At 41.2% G+C, this 22,821-nt stretch overlaps 1 protein-coding gene across 4 annotated transcripts in view; it reads left to right on the forward strand.

Moving 5' to 3' along the window:
- The window catches only part of nnt (nicotinamide nucleotide transhydrogenase), a 70,107-nt gene that overhangs the window by 20,471 nt on the left and 26,815 nt on the right, over positions 1-22,821 (forward strand). For all 4 annotated transcript variants that reach the window (XM_024431132.2, XM_024431129.2, XM_024431130.2 and 1 more), the window contains 8 exons: positions 135-326; positions 594-747; positions 3,404-3,565; positions 13,852-13,962; positions 17,726-17,871; positions 18,233-18,428; positions 21,313-21,546; positions 22,629-22,789. In XM_024431132.2, the coding sequence (XP_024286900.1) occupies positions 135-326; positions 594-747; positions 3,404-3,565; positions 13,852-13,962; positions 17,726-17,871; positions 18,233-18,428; positions 21,313-21,546; positions 22,629-22,789 (1,356 nt within the window). The remainder of the gene's footprint in view (positions 1-134; positions 327-593; positions 748-3,403; positions 3,566-13,851; positions 13,963-17,725; positions 17,872-18,232; positions 18,429-21,312; positions 21,547-22,628; positions 22,790-22,821) is intronic.

The raw sequence follows: 22,821 nt of genomic DNA on the forward strand, positions 1-22,821 counted from the left end.
TTCCCTAGCATTGAAATCATACCACCAGGTCACCTTGTTGCAGTATTGTAATTCAGTCCCATTTTAACCGGTCAAAGTGAGAGTGCACAATTTTGGTCTTCAATAAAATAATGGCTTATGTGATTTGTTCTTAGGGTGTGACCCACATTGGTTTCACCGACCTTCCCAGCCGGCTGCCCACCCAGTCCAGCACCCTGTACTCAAACAACCTGACCAAACTCATCCGTGCCATCAGCCCATCTACTGAGAACTTCAACTATGAGGTCAAGGAGAAGTTTAACTACGGAACCATGGACCATGTCATCAGAGGATCTGTTGTCATGCAGGTGAATCATCTGGGTTAAATGGGTTTGGTTTCCTTGGTTATCTGTTTTTAGATAAGACTGGTTAATTAGATAATGGTGACGCTATACTCTCTAGTTCTACAGTTGACAAATTAAAATAGTCTTTGTTGATTGGTTTGTTTGGTGATAATGAAGTGTTTTGATAGTGTTTGGTGAAAATGAAACTTTGATCTCAAATGTACATCCATGCATGGTTGACTTTTGTTTGGTTGGCGTTCTCTATGATTTCCACCTTTCTATCTGGTGCAGAATGGAACCAACCTCTTCCCAGCTCCTCTGCCCGATAACATCCCAGTGGCAGCCCCTCCCAAACCCAAGAGCAAGCAGGAGCTGGCTAAGGAGAAGGCTGCTGCTGTGTCCCCCTTCAAGGCTACCCTAACCACCGCTGGCATGTACACTGGAGGTGAGACACACCATTACTGACTGCCTAGATGCTTCATTCATTTATACTTACAGTGCCTTTAGAAAGTATTCACACCCCTTGAATTGTTCCACATTTTGTTGTGTTACAGCCTGCATTTAAAATGGATTACATTTAGATGTTTTGGTCACTGGCCTACACACAATACCCAATAATGTCAAAGTGGGATTATGTTTTTCAAAATGTTTACAAATGAAAGGCTGATATGTCTTGAGTCAGTAAGGATTCAATACCTTTGTTAGGGCAAGCCTAAATAAGTTCAGGAGTTAACATTTGCTTAACAAGTCACACAATAAGTTACATGGACTCAATAATAGTGTTGAACACATATTTTAGAATGACTACCTATCCTCTGTACCCCACACATACAATTATCTGTAAGGTCTCTGTCGTGCAGTGAATTTCAAACACAGATTCAACCACGAACATCAGGGAGGTTTACTAATGCCTCGCAAAGGGCAGCTATTGGTAGATGGATAAAAATAAAAAGCAGACATTGAATATCTGTTTGAGCATGTTGAAGTTATTGATTAAATTATGGATGGTGTATCAATACACCCAGTCACTACAAAGATGCAAGCATCCTTACTAACTCGGTTACCGGAGAGGAAGGAAACAGCTTAGGGATTTAACCATTAGGCCAATGCAATCGTGACTTTAAAGCCGTTAGTTTAATGCCTGTGATAGTAAACTGTAGTTACTCCACAATACTAAGCTAACTGACAGAGTGAAAAGAAGGAAGCCTGTACAGAATACAACTATATTCCAAAACATGCATCCTGTTTGGCACTAAAGCCACTAAAGTAATACTGCAAAAAATGTGGCAAAGCAATTTAACTTTTTATCCTGAATACAAAGTTTTATGTTTGGGGCAAATCCAATACAACACATTTACTGAGTTCTACACTCCATATTTAAGCATAGTGGTGGCTGCATCATGTTATGGATAAGGACTGCTTGTAATCATTAAGGACTGGGGAGTTTTTCAGGATAAAAATAAACGTAATGGAGCAAAGAACAGGCAAGATGCTAGAGGAAAACCTGGTTGTCTGCTTTCCACCAGACAGCGGGAGATTAATTCACCTTTAAAGCAGGACAATAACCTTAGCACAAGGCCAATTCTACACTGGAATTTGCTTACCAAGATGACAGTGAATGTTCCTTAGTGGCCAAGTTACAGATTTGACTTAAATCTGCTTGAACATCTATGGCAAAACTTGTAAATGGTTGTCTAGCATTGATCAACAACCAATTTGACAGAGCTTGAAGAATTTTGAAAATAATAATGGGAAAATATTGTACAATCCAAGGGTGCAAAGCTCTTAGAGACTTACCCAGAAAGACTCACAGCTGCCAACGATGTATTGACTCAGGGATGTGAATACTTACGTAAATTAAGTCAGTTGTTTACTTAATTATAATGTAAGGGGATTAAAATGTCTGACATCGCAGAAAGCAGAGGATGCAGAACAACCCTGGCTGTCAGGATAATGGCCCCTAAACTGAGCGGTGTCACGAGTCTCTCTGAGCTCCTATGGTGGTCTCGCTCTCCTCACAACGACCTGGGTTAACAGGACTATGGCGGGGGGGTTAAAAGCAGCCCGTTAATGTTTTATTACCACATTCATTACATTGTTACGTTCTCTACTAACACACGCACAAGTCTTTCTGCATATCTGACTTATGTGGGAAAGGTGAGCTGTGACCCCATTCTGAGAGCAGCAACAGTCGTGATCAGACAAAAGCTACTCTGAACAGAAATCCCTGCAGATTATTTCTATTGGTTACAGACGAGGCAGGCAGGAACTGTCGTCTCTGTTCTGTTCTGGAATCACATCAAAGAGATCCAGAGAACACGTCCTCCTTCCCCAACAGTCAGATAAATGAGCCACAAACTGGGTTTACACGTAAATAAACACCCTGAGATTAACAAACGGGCACATTCATCTTCCTGTTCTTTCTTGAGTGAGTTTGCTCCGTATCTCCCTGCTGAAGCCAAGGAAGGTGCTGCTGGACCATCGTGATGTCCTGACCACCGGATCAGCCATGCGAGAAGCCAGAGAGGAGGAGATCTCTTTTGAAATTAGGATTGGTCACCTAATTAGAGCTCAACCTAACCTAACATGCCCCCTCCCTCCCTGTCTCTCAGTCCAAACCACCACCAGCAGCCCCTTAGTGCCAGGAAACTGGGACTAATAAAATGTGGGATGTCGAGCCCTCCCTCCGCCTGCTGTGTCTGTCTGAAGTAGTGCTGTAGCTGTTTCCCACAGACACTTGCTCTGGTAGTGGCGACTGGAGACAGCAGGCTGTGGTCGGCGCGTCGTGTACCACCACCATACTTGGGTTGCTGTCTAATTGCGCCTAGATAAATTGCTAACGGCAACGTCTGTCTCTTGTCCTCACTTAAGAAAATTAGTAGACATCAGAAAGAGTCAGCATTTCTACTTTATAATGTCTAGTGTGCCTCATAGGACATGGCCTAATTCAATTCAACACCTTATGACGATCAATGATTATCATTTTATTTGTTTTGCTTGCATTTGAATTGTTAAAAAGCCCTTATCTATATTACATATGGACATTAGATATGTAGCATGGGCTAGTGTAAAGTTATTTATTAACCCTTTGCCCCTCTCAGGTCTTGGCACCATGTTAGGCCTGGGCCTAGCTGCGCCCAATGCAGCCTTCACTCAGATGGTGACCATCTTCGGCCTGGCTACCATTGTGGGCTACCACACGGTGTGGGGGGTGAGCCCAGCCCTTCACTCCCCACTCATGTCCGTCACCAACGCCATCTCTGGTGAGTGTTTATGAAGACTTCTATTAATGAAATGGACACAGTGCAAAGACTACATTTTACATTTAAATTTTAGTCATTTAGCCAGAGCGACTTACAGTTAGGGCATTCATCTTAAGATAGCTAGGTGGGACAACAACACATCTGTCATAGAACACATTTTTCCTCCAAGTAGCTATCAGCAAAGTCAGTGCTAGTAGAAAAGAAGTATAAATAAATATGAAAGTTGGGTGTGAGTGTTAGTTCACGAAAGGCCAGACTAAACATAGGCAAGTCATTATTTTAGTATATTTAGTGATGTATTTATAGATATGAAGGGAGGTAAACCAACTGATAAAAATGCATATATGCCTACATTACTTGGGATTTGGCTTCAAATGAGAATAAATCCCGTTTTTAAACTCAGATGTTTTTAATTTGATTTACTAGTCCATAAAAAGCATGCTGTCCAGAGGAGATTCCCTTACAGACGTGGAGGTTAAATCTCCCTCTACCTCCACACCTGCAGGTCCTCTCTTCTCGGTGATGAGTAAGACCTGGAGGGAACAGGAAATTATTCATGATCCTTGTAGTCTGGATGATTTAAAACGCTTCTACTCCAGAGTTGAGATCCGCTTCAAGCAACTAAAAGCATAGGTCTCAGATTCCACTCTGAATATAGGCTAATAGATTATAGTAGATTAATCTGTAATTGAATATTTCTTTGTCTGTAAATAAAATAGAAACTGATTATTAGGCTGATAAAATGGTAACTCAATGCTTTGATAATGCTGACAAGACATTTGATCATTACTCTGTCCTAGATGAAGAAGACATTAATTTGCACGCTGATGTCTGTGGCGTTATTCAGGGACGCAAACTAGTCACCTTTCGGCGATATTCGCCGTTTCGAATCCAAAATGGGTGACCTACGTGATTCGTGTAGATCGGATGAGAACATTTTTTGTGAGCAAATGAGTGATGTGCGTTTGGCGCAATACTAGCTGCTGTATCCAAGGCTCAGCCAATTGTTTACATAACAGAATGCAGCGCAGCACACGATTGAAGAAGAGACAACCAACTTACTAGTTACAGCATCAGCGCACACTCTGGAACGCAGCTTGCCAGTTAACGAAGAGGTAGCGTTAGGTGAGAAGCCCGACCACGGAGACGGGGGTGAGAAGGTGATGAAGAATACTTCATGAGCTGTAACGGAAAAACTACTGGCATTTGTAAAGTTTGAGGTGATGGAGAAAGTGTGGTGGAACAAATATTAGCATTGTTAAACTTCTTAGGTATAGTCCTCTTTTAAAATTTTTTAAAATTTTTACATTTCGCCTAAATGACATTCCCAAAATCTAACTGCCTGTAGCTCAGGCTCTGAAGCATGGATATGCATATTCTTGGTACCATTTGAAAGGAAACACTGAGGTTTGTGGAAATGTGAATTGAATGTAGGAGAATATAACACAATAGATTTGATAGAAGAAAATACCAACCTGTCTTTTTCTACCACCATCTTTGAAATGCAAGAGAAAGGTCCCAGTTCTAGCCATCACTATGGATGTAATTATGATAGTGTCCACAAGATGGCAGGAGTGTATGTGTAAAGTTTCAGATGAATAACTTGAAAAATGAGTGAACAACAAGACTTTTAGTATGAAGTCCCCAGGTACATTTGTGCAAATCGTGAAGGAGACATTCATATTCCGTTTTTCTGCAAGAATATCGTCAAATCTGTATACTTGGACTTTGATTTAGCTTTCCAAGTATTAGTTACCGTATATATATATGTGTGTATGTGTGTATGTGTGTATGTGTGTATGTGTGTATGTATATGTATATATATGTATATGTATATATATATATATATATATATAAGTATATATATATACGTATGTGTATATATATACGTATATATATAAGTAAAAAATTTGCAAAACAACCAGACTTCATAACTCTGAATATCCTTATTTTTTCCATAATGAAAAGGCATGCTGTTGTACAAAGTTAGTAGCTACATTTGACTACTCCCGTAAAGCCCAGCTCATCTAGCTAGCGTTGTTTGACCCTGATTTGGTGCTTATTTGACAGATACAGTCGTTTGAGTGATGACCGCCCGCGTCATCGGCGTGCCATGGAGGCGTAGCTCTCTGACCAAATAAGTCTTGTTACCTTCTAGGTTGTCTGAGGAATAGATATGAACATGATTTGACTCGTTGAAACAACGTTTAGGGTGAGATTTTCAGATTCCTTTCTTTGTAAATTTAATGAGTACAAAATCGGTCGTGCATGCTCTCTGGAACTTTTTAGGATATGAAAAAAGGATTTTATCTAAAAAAGCATGTATCTAACACTTCATATTATCTCTGGAACCCTTTGGATGATAAATCAGAGCAAGATTTCAGAATGCAAGTACACATTTGACCTTCAGAGGTGGATTTATCAAACCTATCACGAAGAAAGTGTTTTGTTGTTAGGCGCTTTCAAACAATAGCATGGCATTTTTTTTACTGTAAATTAGACAGTGCAGTTATATTAACAAGAATTTAAGCTTTCAGCTGATATAAGACACTTATATCTACCGACATTTGTTGTTTCTCTAAAATTTGCGATCTTGAGTACGCCGATCCTTAAGAAGTAACGTTATCTTGCTAGCTGGATCAAATTCTGCGTAGCTAGCCAGAGAAATGTTGAGCAACATTAGCCAAATCTGATCAAATAATTGAGTTAATTAATGATGTGAAAATTAGTCAGACAGCTAATGTTAGCTAGCTAATGTTAGACAGCTAACGTTACAACATCAGATGAGCTAACATTAGTAACCTAACCACAACAAAAACAAAATCTTTGGGCTACACTGCACATTATTACATTGTACACTTTCTGCCTGTGAACATCGGTTCTACAATGTGCCAGCAAAAGTGAGAAAGAGGGAAGTGTGTTGTGTTCCTTACACCTCTATAGTGGCATCCAGTTCAGCCAGGCCCAGCTCCAGCTACACTTGATCCCTGAATCCACTTTTTTAACAAGCAACGCCTCATTTTCACCTAATTCTCTCATTCTGAAAATGAACCACAGACGGTAGAGGAAAAACATTAGTTCGTAAGCTAGTTAACATTTCACACAAATTGCCAGGGTCCAGTAAGAAACTAACGCGTTATAACTTGAGGAACGGTAAGGAGTCGTATACCAGTTAATACTAGAGCAAATTGTTGAACTTGACAGTAACACATGTTTTTTTACTCAGTGAACGTTATTTTTGTGCACTTGTTCAATGTCTGTAGTGGCCACTATATAATAGTGCAAAAATAGAATGCCTGTTTGTTTCATTCTATTTCTACTTTAAGATGTTTTTCCCCCAAGTGCAAAATGTATGTGTGTGGTCACAAGCTTTCTATTATGAAGGCTATCATGGCTAACTGCAATATTAGTGTATTGTTTTTTTTTCTCAAGACTAGAGTGTCATTTTGCAGTAAAGTCTAGGCTACAAATAACATTGGATTGCTTTCTTTATATTTTTTAGCTGTGAGTTAGGTTCCCATGAAGCACTTATTTTACACAGAGACTGATCATGTAGATCCTATTCTTTGTTTAATTAGTTAACCTGCATTTCTGCAATTCCCTAGCAGGAATTTCAGTGCAAACCAAAAAATAAGTGTCACCTTTTTGGGCCTTCCCCAGTTTGCATCCCTGGTTATGAGTTGCCCCTTAACCTCTTTCTCACCCTCCACAACTACCTCATTAACATGTGAAGGTGTTTGTTCCGTTTGCAGCATGTTGATTATTCTTGACAAGGGTGGAAGTGACAAGCTGGCTGTGGTATCTGGTACTCCGTTAAGCATTTCCTCGTTCTTCCCTTCGGCGGTAGGACAGTCGGTGACGACCAGGGTCTGGGTCCAGGAACCAGGAAAGACTTGGTTGTTAATGAGCCCATGGTGGCCCAACATTAAAGCCCCCTTCATGTCGCCACAGATGCCAACTTCAGAGAAGGCGTGATGGCGGCATCCAATGTAGCAATTATCTCCCTGGACCTACTGCACAGTTCCTGTCGACTGCTTTATTACGCCACACTCTGCATGTTATTGCTGGGAATTACCAGGGATCTCACGATAAGATAGTCTTTAAAAAAATATATTTCACCTTTATTTAACCAGGTAGTCCAGTTGAGAACAAGTTCTCATTTACAACTGCGACCTGGCCAAGATAATGCAAAGCAGTGCGACCAAAAACAACAACAGAATTACACATAAACAAACGTACAGTCAATAACACAATAGAAAAATCTATGTACAGTGTGTGCAAATGTAGGGAGGTAGGCAATAAATAGTCCATAGAGGCAAAATAATTACAATTTAGCATTAACACTGGAGTGATGTGGAGATGATGTGCTATTAGAGATACTGGGGTGCAAAAGAGCAAGAGGGTAAGTAATAATATGTGTGATGAGGTAGTTGGGTGTGCTATTTACAGATTGGCTGTGTATAGGTACAGTGATCAGTAAGCTGCTCTGACAGCTGATGCTTAAAGTTAGAGGGAGATAAGGCTTCAGTGATTTGTGCAATTCGTTCCAGTCATCGGCAGTAGAGAACTGGAAGGAAATGTGGCCAAAGTAAGTTTTGGCTTTGGGGATGACCAGTGAAATATACCTGCTGGAGTGTGTGCTATGGGTGGGTGTTGCTATGGTCACTAGTGAGTTGAGATAAGGCGGGGCTTTACCTAGCAAAGACTTATAGATGAGCTGGAGCCAATGGGCTTGGTGATGAATATGAAGCGAGGGCCAGCCAACGAGAGCCTACAGGTCGCAGTGGTGGGTAGTATATGGGGCTTTGGTGACAAAATGGATGGCACTGTGATAGACTACATCCAGTTTGCTGACTAGAGTGTTGGAGGCTATTTTGTAAATGACATTGACGAAGTCAAGGATCGGTAGGATAGTCAGTTTTACGAGGGTATGTTTGGCATGAGTGAATGAGGCTTTGTTGCGAAATAGGAAGCCGATTCTAGATTTAATTTTGGATTGGAGATGCTTAATGTGAGTCTGGAAGGGGAGAATACAGTCTAACCAGACACCTAGGTATTTGTAGTTGTCCACATATTCTAAGTCGGAACCATCCAGAGTAGTGATGCTGGTCGGGCGGGCGGGTGCGGGCAGCAATCGGTTGAAGAGCATGCACTTAGTTTTACTAGCATTTAAAAGCAGTTGGAGGCCACAGAAGAAGTGTTGTATGGCATTGAAGCTCGTTTGGAGGTTTGTTAGCACAGTGTCCAAGGAAGGGCCAGATGTATACAGAATGGTGTTGTAGAGGTGTTCACGATAATTAGATGCTGGTATGGTAGTATTGTGATTCTCACAATACTATATGTATTACTGCAATTGTATTGCGATTTGATGTTCCAAAGATATTGCTCACGGTGTCTGCCAGTGTTGTATTGCTCTAAACTGGTCAGTGAGAACTCGGAATTTCTTCCCGATACCAACGGAGTAAAAAAATCATACAGTAATTATCAGCTTCCATTCAGTCATTGCATAAAACCGCTGCGCCAGGCCAAATATATACACTCCTTTCATGAAACATCTTATCACCTATGGAATCTTGGGCCTCCTACTTTACTCATAACATTACTATAGCATTTCCTTGATTCCCTGGTAGGGAAGAGTGGGGGGAATTGTTTGAAAGTTGCATGCTCACTATTAGTAAGGGGAGACCGGGAGGAATTGTAACAGTCTTTATATTTATTATAGACTTGTTTTGTGCAGTGGCAAACTGTGGCTATTGGACCTAGGCCTTCAGTGGGGAAAACAATTCTTCCAACACGTTGTAGCAAACAGAAACACAGCATCACTTAATGCCCCCAAATGAATCAAACAGCCCTGAGGCTGATTTGAGCTTCAGGCTGCCACTCACACAGAGAGAACACCCACACAGATAATGCTGCCAACAACTACAATTGTACCGCTTACGCAACTTATGGTAGCCTAACGCCCTCACTATCACCAACAGTGACACGTCAAAGGATGCTGAAAGGACAGTGACCTTAATACCAGCGTTCTCAATGTAGGAGAGTGCACTTTTAGTGAGACACATAGGGCTGCTAGAAAGACATCAGTCACACACAGCATGAGGTTTAAGGATAAGCAGTCATTCACTCACATAAAAGGCCAGTAGGTCCCAATCCTAAGAATACAAAAACACAACCATTAGGCTAAGCATTTCCCAATCAAAATGGACAACTATTACTTCCCCTTGCAAAAAAACATTAATGTTCAGCACGCAAAGTAACCGGTGATCTAAAGTTTAATTTAAATGCAACAATGTTTCACACACAAGTTATTTTCAAAGAGATGGCTAACAACAGCAACCAAGCTGCAATAAACACAGTTTTCCTCATCAGATGATCATTTGAAACTGCAAACTAAGCTAAAACAAAAGCTAGCTAGACCGTGAGAACTACTGCTACACTATTGTGCAGTGACCTGTTGGCCTTGGAGAAGGCAGAAGGTTTTTGTAAAAACGGTGCCAACCATTACAAGTCAAAATGGGATTGGTTGATTCTGCTGTCACTCCAAAATTTGGCCCAAATACAGTTCAATGGCAGATGGCTTAGTCAATGGCTGATTTAGCTAGCTTGATTTATCTCCCCAGAGACCGCCAAAACAAATCCTGATTTGGATCTTTTTTTCTCCAGTGTTAGTTAACCCTTTCCAACAAAAACTGAAGGGATTAAAGCAGAACATCATTGAAATTATTATTATTATTATTGTATTATTTTATAAATCCTTAGCACTTCCCTGATGGGCTAGAAGGCCCTTGTTGTTCCCCACTGTGTTTGGGTTAGTAACAACTTGTAAAGTGGCTCTATTTGCCCTCAACATGCATTTTTTCACCATTCTGAATGTCTAAAGAATCCATATGTTCTCCTGAAATATGAACACAGAAATACTGGACATTTTGAACTCTTATGGTGGTGACTTGACAAAATTACAATCATGGTCTTGAATTGGACTCGCAATTTTCTGGTCGTGACTCTGTCTCAGACTCCTCGTCCCCCTCTCGGTCTTGACTCTGACTCGATTCGGTCTTTAATCGGTTTTGCGTATGGTGGTCTCGAACAAAACACTGATGTCTGCTGCAGAGAGATGAGAGAGCATGAGAACTAGTTTTGATAAGTCAGGGAAATAAAAGTGCTGAAAACACGTTGGCTAACTATTTTAAAAAGGAGAACAAGCTATACGATGAAAAATATCAGCGTTTTGGCACAACCAACTACCGCTAGGTAAGCTACCTACATTAGGGATGACTAAAAGGAGTCAAATACGCTATATTGTCGAAAAAGAATATTGCAATATGTAGCTGATTTTTTTTCTTCCTCCCATCACTACTACACACACACCCTCCCCACCCTAGTCAGTCTCTATCCTAACACACTCTTGGGTGTGTTCCCCGCATATTTGGCATTACCTAAACAATGCCTTTTATTTTGGTCATGCAAAGAAGTGGAAACTTTGAAGCCATTGGAATTCTTATTGTTGTGCCAAATGTAAAAAAGTTAAAAGAGCCCGAGACGTTAGTGAAGCATAATGGAATTTGGAATTTCGTATTCTCATGAGGGAAAGAGAAGTGGGGGTCACTCCGTCTAGAGCATTGGGTTACTTTTGATAGGGAACCTTTGGTTTTGCCCAATGGCAGTTATGGCGCCATCCTCCAGTCTCTTGACAGTCTCTTTAATCTACCTGAAACTATTGACTCACAATTGGAAAAAGTCTGTCCTTTCTGAAGCCTGCTCTAGGTGAGATGTTATGCACCTCCCATGGAAGCTCATCTCTATTGTGTGTGGGTTTATGTGATCAACATAGATATCACTGGCTGACTATCTAAGAGCTGTCTTGATAAGTCAGCAGGAGGTAGGTGGTATTGGTGTCTATTTGGTTAGGTAGCCTATGTCTGTGATCTCAATGGCCTGATTATGACGCCCCTTCCAAATGTAACCTCACATTGAGGGTGGAGTAAATCACCCTCTTTTTCAAGGGAGGGAAACTTTAGGTGGGTATCTGATGGCATAAAGGTTTCAAAGTTCACCTTGTAGGTGACGTGTCTAGGATAGTGTGAGTGAACAGCATGTCTCGCTTTTTGAGTGTGTAAATAGAATTTTCTAACCTAATTGCCTGCTGTATGCATTTCCTGTGACACTGAGGTAGTGTGCAATGCACCTTTTAATTCAACCCCTGGTCTGTCTGTCTGTGACTAATTGTTACTGTGTAGTTCCAGAAAGGGACAGTCAGGAAAATCTCACCCAGTCATTCAGAAACACAAACGCATGACTGTGAGCCTGCTGGCTCGGTCTCTGACGAGCCTGTCGTGGTGTTCACTACAGTATAGCAGGCAGCATTTGTAAGTCAATATAGGGCTGATAGTGATCAGGATTCCCTCTGTGCTCTGACAATTTCTACATTAAGCTGTACAGCTGTGCTCTAATGTGTAAAACATACCTGTCTTCACAGCACTTCAAATGTAATTAAGCTGTTTTTGTCTGACAAGGCAATTTGGTACATACAGTTGAAGTCAGAAGTTTACATACACTTAGGTTGGAATCATTAACTCGTTTTTCAACCATGCCACAAATTTCTTATTAAACAATCTATAGTTTTGGCAAGTCAGTTAGGACATCTACTTTGTGCATGACACAAGTAATTTTTCCAACAATTGTTTACAGACAGTGAATTATAAGTGAAATAATCCATCACAATTCCAGTGGGTCAGAAGTTTACATACACTAAGTTGACTGTGCCTTTTAAACAGCTTTGAAAATTCCAGCAAATTATGTCATGGCTTTAGAAGCTTCTGATAGGCTAATTGACATAATTTGAGTCAATTGGAGGTGTACCTGTGGATGTATTTCAAGGCCTACCTTCAAACTCAGTGCCTCTTTGCTTGACATCATGGGAAAATAAAACATTTCAGCCAAGACCCCAGACATTTTTTTGTAGACGTCCACAAGTCTGGTTCATCCTTGGGAGCCATTTCCAAATGCCTGAAGGTACCACGTTCATCTGTACAAATAATAGTATGCAAGTATAAACACCATGGGACCACGCAGCCGTCATACTGCTCAGGAAGGAGACGCTTTCTGTCTCCTAGAGATGAGCATACTTTGGTACGAAAAGTGCAAATCAGTCCCAGAACAACGAAGGACCTTGTGAAGATGCTAGAGGAAACGGGTACAAAAGTATCTATATCCACAGTAAAACAAGTCCTATATCGACAACCTGAGGCCGCTCAGCAAGGAAGAAGTCACTGCTCCAAAACCGCCATAAAAAAGCCAGACTACAATTTGCAACTGCACATGGGGACAAATATTGTACTTTTTGGAGAAATGTCCTCTGGTCTGATGAAACAAAAATAGAACTGTTTGGTCATAATGACCATCGTTATATTTGAAGGAAAAGGGGGAGGCTTGCAAGCCAAAGAACACCATCCCAACTGTGAAGCACGGGGGTGGCAGCATGATGTTGTGGGGGTGCTTTGCTGCAGGAGGGACTGGTGCACTTCACAAAATAAATGGCATCATGAGGAGGAAAATGATGTGGATATATTGAAGCAACATCTCAAGACATCAGTCAGGAAGTTAAAGCTTGATCGTAAATGGGTCTTCCAAATGGACAATGTCCCCAAGCATACTTCCAAAGTTGTGGCAAAATGGCTTAAGGACAACAAAGTCAAGGTATTAGTGTGGCCATCACAAAGCCCTGATCTCAATCCTATAGACAATTTGTGGGTATAACTGAAAAAGCGTGTGCAAGCAAGGAGGCCTACAAACCTGACTCGGTTACACCAGCTCTGTCAGGAGGAATGGGCCAAAATTCATGTGGAAGGTTACCTGAAAAGTTTGACCCAAGTTAAACAATTTGAAGGCAATACTCTCAATTAGTATTTGGTAGCATGTAAACATCTGACCCACTGGGAATGTGATGAAAGAAATAAAAGCTTAAATTAATCGTTTACTATTATTCTGACATTTTCACATTCTTAAAATAAAGTGGTGATCCTAACTGGCCTAAGACAGGGAATTATTACTCAAATTAAATGTCAGGAATTGTGAAACTCAAATTGTTTAAATGTATTTGTCTATGTAAATCAATAATTGTTTGTTTTGTACTGTTATTTTGTCATCAGTTCAACACATGTGGGTCTAAGGCTGTTTACACAGATAGCCCAATTCTGATCCTCCTTTTTTTGCCAATTGTGCAAAAGATCAGAATGGAAAGGGTTGCCATGTGATCTAAGCTTTTTTTCTTCTTTTTTTCCCAGGTCTGACAGCTGTGGGCGGTCTGTCTCTCATGGGGGGTGGCTACGCCCCCTCCTCCTCTGCCGAGACCCTGGCTGTCGCAGCTGCCTTCATCTCCTCAGTCAACATCGCTGGTGAGTGACTCTTTGGACTAAACCAGACAGTAACTGTGAAAAAAGACAGTGAATGGAGCAGACAAACTGAGCTTCAATTACCTCAACATTGTATCCCCTTCGCCCCCATATATAAGATCTTCGAATACGTTAGAGACAAGGATATCAGACCCTTTAGGGACATTTTATTTCATTTGACTATCTATTTAAAAAACTGGAAGAGTATCGTGCCAGGTGAAGTAAGGCTATTGCTCCACTGTGCCCTCTTCCTAACTTGTGACAGTTAACCTCTCTGGGATCGTTCGGGACGCTAGCGTCCCACCTCGCCAACAGCCAGTGAAATTGCAGGACGCCAAATTCAATTTCTTAAATTCATAATAAAAATTTCTCAACCATACAAGTATTTTACAAGTAAAGATACACTTCTCGTTAAGCCAACCACAGTGTCCGATTTCAAAAAGGCTTTTTGGCGAAAGCAGAACATATCATTATGTTAGGTCAGCAACTATTCACAGAAAGCATTCAGCCATTTTCCAACCAAAGAGGTCACAAAAAGCAGAAATATAGATAAAATGAATCACTAACCTTTGACGATCTTCATCAGATGACACTCCCAGGACTCAATGTTACACAATACATGTATGTTTTGTTCGATCAAGTTCATATTTATATCCAAAAACCGCCATGTTCAGAAATGCCTACAAAACATCCGGAGAAATTGCAGAGAGCCACATCAAATAACAGAAATAATCATCATAAACTTTGATGAACGATACATGTTTTAACATAGAATTAAAGATGAACTTGTTCTTAATGCAACCGCTGTGTCAGATTTCAAAAAAGCTTTATGGCAAAAGCACAATATTCAATAATCTGAGAACCAGTTCAGCCACAAAAGCAAGCCATACAGTTACCCGCCAAATGTGGAGTCAACAAAAGTCATAAATAGCATTATAAATCTTCACTTACCTTTGCTGATCTTCGTCGGAATGCACTCCCAGGACTCCCACAAGAAATGTTTTTGTTCGATTACGTCCATATTTATGTCCAAATACCTCTGTTTTGTTTGTACGTTTAGTTTACTTTTCCAAAGACACAATGCGCAAGTGCAAAATCCAGACGAAAATTCAAGAGTTCCATTACAGTTTGTAGAAACATGTCAAACGATGTTAACAATCAATCCTTAGGGTATTTTTGTAGTAAATCCTCAATAAGTGTATTCATTACAGAGGAAAAAGAAGGAATGGCACGCCCGCTCTTATTCGACAACCTTCCACAATAAAAGCCTCAATCAACTTTCTAAAGACTGTTGACATCTGCTGGAAGCCTTGGGAAGTGCAATCTGGCCCCATAGACACAGCATATTGGATAGGCAATCAAATGAAAGTACAAACTGCAGATTTCCAACTTCCTGGTTAGATTTGTCTCAGGTTTTCACCTGCCATATGAGTTCTGTTATACTCACAGACATCATTCAAACTGTTTTAGAAACTTCAGAGTGTTTTCTATCCAATACTAATAATAATATGCATATATTAGCATCTGGGATAGAGTAGCAGGCAGTTTACTCTGGGCACCTTATTCATCCAAGCTGCTCAATACTGCCCCCCTGTCACCAAGAAGTTAATTAGTCCATGGTTCAGGTGAGAGCACACGTTCCCTAACTCACTTCAGGTGGGGAATAAGGAATTCCTGAACTGGAAATAACTCCGTAATCTTCAAAAGAGCACCGTACATGCTATAAACCAGGCTTAGTCTGGCTCTGCTGAGAAGAAATGAGGGAATGTCACTAACGGTAGTTTCAGAAAAGTCGCATGATTCTAGACAGCCACTAAGGCAAAATCTGCAGAGGTCCAAAGGTCTCAGTGTGTGCGAGGGCCCTCTGATAGGTCAGATTACTTCGCAGGGTCAAAGGTCATGGCAGGGATTTAAAGCCCTGTTACTGGGGCATTATGGCAGATTTTTGCCATTTGCTGTAATAACCAGTTAATAACTCTCAGATCTCTTTTGTGCATGTGTTCCACCGTGCTTGAAGTCCAACTCTATCTATGTATGTATGTATGTATGTATGTATGTATGTATGTATGTATGTATGTATGTATTTTATTTAAAGAGCAGATGTTTAATTTCAGTTTAATGGTCCAGTTGGTTTCCATTCCACACGCAACATTTCTTAGTGGTCTACCGCACCACCCATAAACCCTAACTAACATCAAAACTGACATTCCACCGTCTGTTTTCCTACCCCTTCTTCTACAAGTTTTATATTGTCAAGTGAATACACAAAAAATGACCCTCCAATATTAGTTTCCATAAACTAGATCTGAAATTTATAGACTACATGCTCCTTATACGACAGGGGTCGAGGAATAGTTTTTTCTTCCTCTGTCTCTAGCCAGAGTCTTTTGTATTTCCATGTGTTTTTATAGTGGGAGCATGGAAAAATCCTGCGCTTGCTTTTCTTAAATACCTGCCCTTTTCATTCTTGAATCTGAATGTATTGACTCTAAGCCTTAGTCTGAATTTATTTTATTTTATTATTCGTGTGTTTAAGTGATTGAGGTCTGGGCTGGGCTAAAATTAGCCCATACAGCTGAAGTGGACAGATGTTAGCCAGTGTTTAACCTGTCTGGGTGTAGTGGGGTTGAAGAGAACTCAAACGAACGTAACGTGATCCGCCCCAACAGAATGAAGTGTTCCGTCTGGTCGCTTATATCGGGAGAGACCCCACCAAGAAAACCCCTGACCACTATATTAACCTTGTGTGTGCAGTTTTAATGACTTACTCAAATAAGAGTGCAATAAATAATATTTGAAATATTACGGTCTTCACCCTGTTATGCCTAAAGCATTCAAGTCAAATTGTATTTGTCACGTTCTTCGTAAACAACAGGTGTCGACTAACAGTGAAATGCTTATTAACGAGCCCTTTCCAAAAATAGAGAGAAAAAAATAGAGAAATAATAAAAAAGTAGAACACGTAGTAGTAAATACACAATGAGTACCGATAACTTGGTTATATACACAGGTTATTGTGCAGGGGTACGAGGTATTTGAGGTAGATATGTATGTTCACTGAGTGGACAAAACATGAACACCTGCTCTTTCCATGAGACTGACCAGATGAAAGATATGATCCCTTATTGATGTCTATTGTTAAATCCACTTCAATCAATGTAGATGAAGGGGAGGAGACAAGTTAATTAAGTATTTTCAAGCCTTAAGACAATTGACGCATGGATTGTGTGTGTGCCAGAGGGTGAATGGGCAAGACAAAAGATTTAACTACCTTTTGAATGGGGTATGGTAGTGGGTTCCAGGTGCACTGGTTTGAATTTGTCAAGTACTGCAACGCTGCTGGGTTTTTCACACAACAGATTTCTGTGTGAATCAAGAATGGTCCACCATCCAATCGACATCCAGCTAACTTGACACGACTATGGGAAGCATTGGGAGTCAACATGGGCCAGCATCCCTGTGGAACACTTTCGACACCTTGTAGAGTCCATGCCCTGATGAATTGAAGTCTTATGGCTGTTCTGTTAGGGCAGATTACAGTGCGGCAGCAGATTACAGTCTATGACTTTGGTAGCTGGAGTCTTTGAACATTTTTAGGGCCTTCCTCTGACACTGCGTGGTATAGAGGTCCTGGATGGCAGGGAGTTCGTACCCACTACCCGCTGTAATGCCTTGTGGTCAGATGCCAAGCGGTTGCAAAGAGCGCATGTGCAGACCGTTGTCTACCAGGTTGAGTTTGACGGGGTTTGTTATTTTTCTCTCTCAGGTGGTTTCCTGGTCACCAAGAAGATGTTGGACATGTTCAAGCGTCCCACTGACCCTCCAGAATACAACTATCTCTACTTACTGCCCACCGGGGTGTTCGTTGGGGGTTATGGAGTTGCCATGCAGGCTGGCTACAACATTGAACAGGTGAGCATCACCTAATCCCCAAACCAGTGGCGGGGTTAGTAGTTGTGTTCAGTAGGTTGTTAAAGCTGCAATATGTAACTTTCTGGGTGACCTGACCAAATAAACATAGAAATGTGTGTTATAGATCTGTCATTTTTATTGAAAGCAAGTCTAAGAAGCAATATATCTGTTCTTTGTGCGCTATTTCTAAGCTTCCGGTTCTAACATTTCTGCATAGTACACCTTTAAGTAGGCAGAAAACTAGAGTTAAACAGGCATGCATTACCTAGACTTGTCCAATTTAGAATTGCAAAATACTTGTTGCTATAGTATAGTGTGCCCTCCTGAACATGCAGCTGTGTGTTTATCCCTTTCTCTGTAGATGATGTACCTGGGCTCTGGTATGTGCTGTGTGGGAGCCCTGGCTGGTCTTTCTAACCAGTCCACTGCCCGTCTGGGTAATGCCCTGGGTATGATGGGGGTGGCAGGGGGCATCGCTGCCACCCTGGGCTTCCTGAAGCCCACCCCGGAACTCCTGGCACAGATGAGTGCCGCCATGGCTGTGGGTGGCACCGCTGGTAAGTGTGTGGCAGTAAATGAAATTTGTCTGCCATTTGTATGTTCTGTCTGAACATATTGTCTAACAGCAGGTGGCGGTCTGTAGTCCTCATGTGGTGGTCTGCTTCCAACTGCTGTACTACAGTGGTGCCAAGGTAATGGTCACCATTATGTCTGAATCACCAGTATTTCCCAGCAGACCTCTGGAGCTCTGCGTCCATCTTCATGGTAAATTTTTCCTGGAATCAAGCTGGAACCTAGACTAAACCATCGATTCAGACCCTAGCCCTGTTCCAGATGCTCTTGTTAACCCCTCCCATGTCTACAGGGCTTTAAGAAGAACACATACACACACACACACACACACACACACACTGAGGTGCACTCACAAACAAGGAATTTCCCCCAAACAACCCTCATCAGCAACACCTGTGCCTCAGGATGACCCATTTCCCAGCAATCCTTTAGTGTGTGTTGGCTCATGTGATTGCATGTGTTCAGGGTTTCCTTTAGCCGATAAATTAAATTGTTGCCGGCCAAATTGTCCGGGAGAAAAAAAATGCATTGCAAAATAATGCTTTTTATTCATTGATGGAAATACCAGTCGATTTTCTCCAACTTCAAAGGCAAATATGCTTCATAGGATAATAAATCCTCAAGATGCTTAGGTTTAGGTGTTTCTATTTTTACTCCCCATAAAGGACAGCAAAGATTGAGTTGATTATCCACATTTCTAATGTGCCTGCTGAGAGGGGATTCTTTCTCTAAAACAGAGTAAAGATGACCTCCAGATTACGCCTTATTGAGGGACAACGTAATGAGGCTAATGTGCATCGCAAGTTGATCCAGGGAGTTGGACAGTTTTGATTTAAATTTGAGCAGGCCAAGCAAGGTCTGCCGCAAATGCAAGTAAATTAGAGGCAAATTATTGTGTTCATCAGGCCCGGTCCTAACGATTTGCTGCTGCCTGAGGCAAGATCAACATAAGCTGCCCCCGTGTCAAATATAGTATAAAGATTTGTAATGGATTGATAGAGTAGAGTAATGATGTGTATCTTGCAGTGGTGATTTTAGCATGTAAATCTTGGTCGGGCAAATTCAACAATACATTAATTGCATTAGAACTGTGACAAATTGTGCCCACAAACTGTTAGGGCCTACATAAATCTGTCCCAACAGCAGAGCTTTCTTTTCAGCACCTTGGAGTGAATCCTTACCACTAGTAGTCCTGGCTATCAGCAGAGCCTTGTCTGGCAGCGAAACACTTCATTCAGCCTAATTTACTGCCTTAAAAAAAAACATAGCTGATATGGCTGACTTGCTTAAACAAATGTGGTTTCTACTGACAATTGAGATATACCTGTACAAACCTTTTGACGTAAGGGAACAATGAGCGGATAAGAGGCAATCCGTACTTTCAATGAAGACAATGAGTGAGTTAAGACGGACGTAGTCAGTATAACTATTTAGTCAGCACTTTTGAAATGAACTACTACAGTATTCTCCATGCACACCAAGTCAGAACTATAGGATAAATAAAGGTGGCATATACAGTGGCTGCGAAGTATTCACCCCCTTTGGCATTTTTCCTATTATGTTCCCTTACAACCTGGAATTAAAATAGATTTTTTGGGGGGGTTTGTATCATTTGATTTACACAACATGCCTACCACTTTTGAAGATGCAAAATATTTTTTGTTGTGAAGCACACAAAAAATCTGCATGGACCTGCCTTAGAAAGTAACAAAGAGACCATGTTTGTGTGTGGATTTATTAACTCAAAATTATTATTTTTATTTTTTTACATGGTTTGCAAACTGATATGTGACAGGTATTAATGCCAAAATAACAGAGGCAAAAAAGCTATTTTTATTTTATTTATTTATTTTAGCTAAACAGGTGGGGCTCAAAACAGATGGGGCTCTGACCCACCAGCCTTGAATGACGGGTCGCCACTGGTATCATGTGCAATTGGTTCATATCAGTTGAGCTTATTCAGTTGTTCTTGGAAATGAAACATTGTTAACTATTCAAATCAGAAAGTTACAATGTTGTAATCACTAGGCAGCCAACTGCCTATTAGTAGGAAAGTTATCAATAAGCCACGTAAATCGGACATGACATGAGCCACGACCCCACGATAGTTCAAATTGCTATCAAAATAAACATCACATGTATTAACAGTAGAACTGTAAAAAGAATGAGCTATAATTTGAGCTTTGGAAACATGCTTTCATAAATGCATGGTGGCGGGCCTCGTTTCACAGGAGCATTGTAAAATAAGCTTTCGCTCAATGAACCAGCCTTAACTAATTTTGTTTATATACATATCAAATTTGATTGTCCAACATCAGTTTTATAATTTCTTAATTTTGTGTTTGCCAAGTGTCCCCTTCCACTGCTGTGATTTTGATCACAGCAGGAATGGGGAGTGAAGCGAGCCGGCCCAGTCATGACTAGAAGGGATCCAGCTTTTGTCAAATTAATGTCAAAAGTAAAAACATTTGGCATTTTAGTTAACCATTTTCCTAACCTTAACCTAATTCTCCTAACCTGCTATGAAAAGTTAAATCTGACAAAAGTTGGATTCCTTCCCTTCTATATAACTTTTATTTCAGGGATGAAGACGCAACGGGCAATGTTGTGCTTTTCAATAAATCCTGTCATGTTGGTATAAGAACATCGTTCTACTTTATTTTATTAAAACTTTACAGGCTAATTTCTATGAATAAATTACAATAATCTATATGTGATTTCGAGCACTGTGGTTGGACCGCTCTAATGTGTTACGCACCCAATGATTATGAATATCTGGTAAATTCACATTGTCCACTGCCAAATGTTCCTAGTGGAAACCCTGCTGCGTGCGTGTGTTGACTGGTTGTCATCCTCTCTGCCCCCCAGGGTTGGGTATTGCTAGGAAGATCCAGATCACCGACCTCCCCCAACTGGTAGCTGCCTTCCACAGCCTGGTGGGTCTGGCTGCAGTGCTCACCTGCGTGGCAGAGTACATGATCGAGTACCCTCACTTTGCTACCGACCCGTCTGCCAACCTCACCAAGATCATCGCCTACCTGGGCACCTTCATCGGAGGGGTCACATTTAGTGGATCCCTGGTAGCTTATGGGAAACTGCAAGGTGAGTAAGGGCGATTTGGGAAGATGCATTACATTTAAAATTCTATGCCATTGGGGTGGTGGAAGCGGGATGGTGTTTTTGTTGGGAGCTGCTAGTGAAAAAGGGTAGGAATTTAGGCAGTCCTAGGCCAAGCATGCCATAAGTTAAGGTTCCAATTTTACCTAAGTTTCCTGTCAGCAAATGAGGCACTTAAAATCATACTTATATTTCTCATACATATTCAACATCATGGTTCATTGGTTTGATTCATTTGTCCATAATGTTAATATTCATATATATCACACACAGACATTTTCCTGAAGTTTTAGGAATTTGCTGCTCTTGGGCACCACATCTTATCCCAGGCAGCTGGGGTTTGATCCAGTACTACTAGTAGTAGACCAATAGTGGTCTGGGTCCTTCTGGTTGATACCTGAGGGCCTGTAAACCCACTCTGCATCAGTCCCCTGGCCCAGTTGTGCCACCCAGGCCCTCTTGCTCAAAGCTAGGCCAGGCGGAACCTCTCTGTTTGGCACTAATTAGCCCCTCCACCCACAGTCATTTTCCACTTGTTCCCGAAAGCTGGAACGCATTATCCCAGGGAGCGTTCCCACTCCAGTCTCACTGGAACCTGGAAAACCTGCTCTGATAAGATTAAAAGTGGCCATTTCATGCTATACTTTTTTTCTGGGGGGTACTTTTGAAAGGCATTCAAAACAAGAAGTAAATGAAACATTAAAATGTGGCCTGTATCACAGATGGCGGAATCCAGGTGCAAGCTTTGTTAATTTTATTGTCAACATGCATTGTTTTGAATTAGCATGAAACAGCCTCAGCTGCACACATTTTAGTCTCTGAAATCAAAATCTATTTAAAAACAGTAACTTTATTTCTCTGCTATATTTGTACCTGCCTGCCCAGGGCTGAATCATATCAGGGATTTAAAAAAAGCAACTCCCTTTTTAGTCCATACAGTATGTGTCTTGTGGTTGGGGGCTGAATACTTGTAAACAAAGTACATCATAAATTAAATGGATAGCACATAGTGAAATCCTGACATGCATTTAGCTCCATCTCCATGCCTACTGTGTTCCTCTCTCCAGGTGTGCTGAGCTCCGCCCCCCTCCATCTTCCCGGGCGCCATGCTATGAATGCTGGGCTTATGGCCTCCAGTGTGGGCCTGATGATCCCCTACATGCTGGACCCCAGCTACACCACAGGCATCACCTGTCTGGGCTCTGTGTCTGCACTCTCTGCCGTCATGGTATGATCTACACGCCTTCTCTGCTCTAAACA

The sequence above is a fragment of the Oncorhynchus tshawytscha genome, linkage group LG09, assembly GCF_018296145.1.
Source record: "Oncorhynchus tshawytscha isolate Ot180627B linkage group LG09, Otsh_v2.0, whole genome shotgun sequence".
NCBI classification, from domain to species: domain Eukaryota; kingdom Metazoa; phylum Chordata; class Actinopteri; order Salmoniformes; family Salmonidae; genus Oncorhynchus; species Oncorhynchus tshawytscha.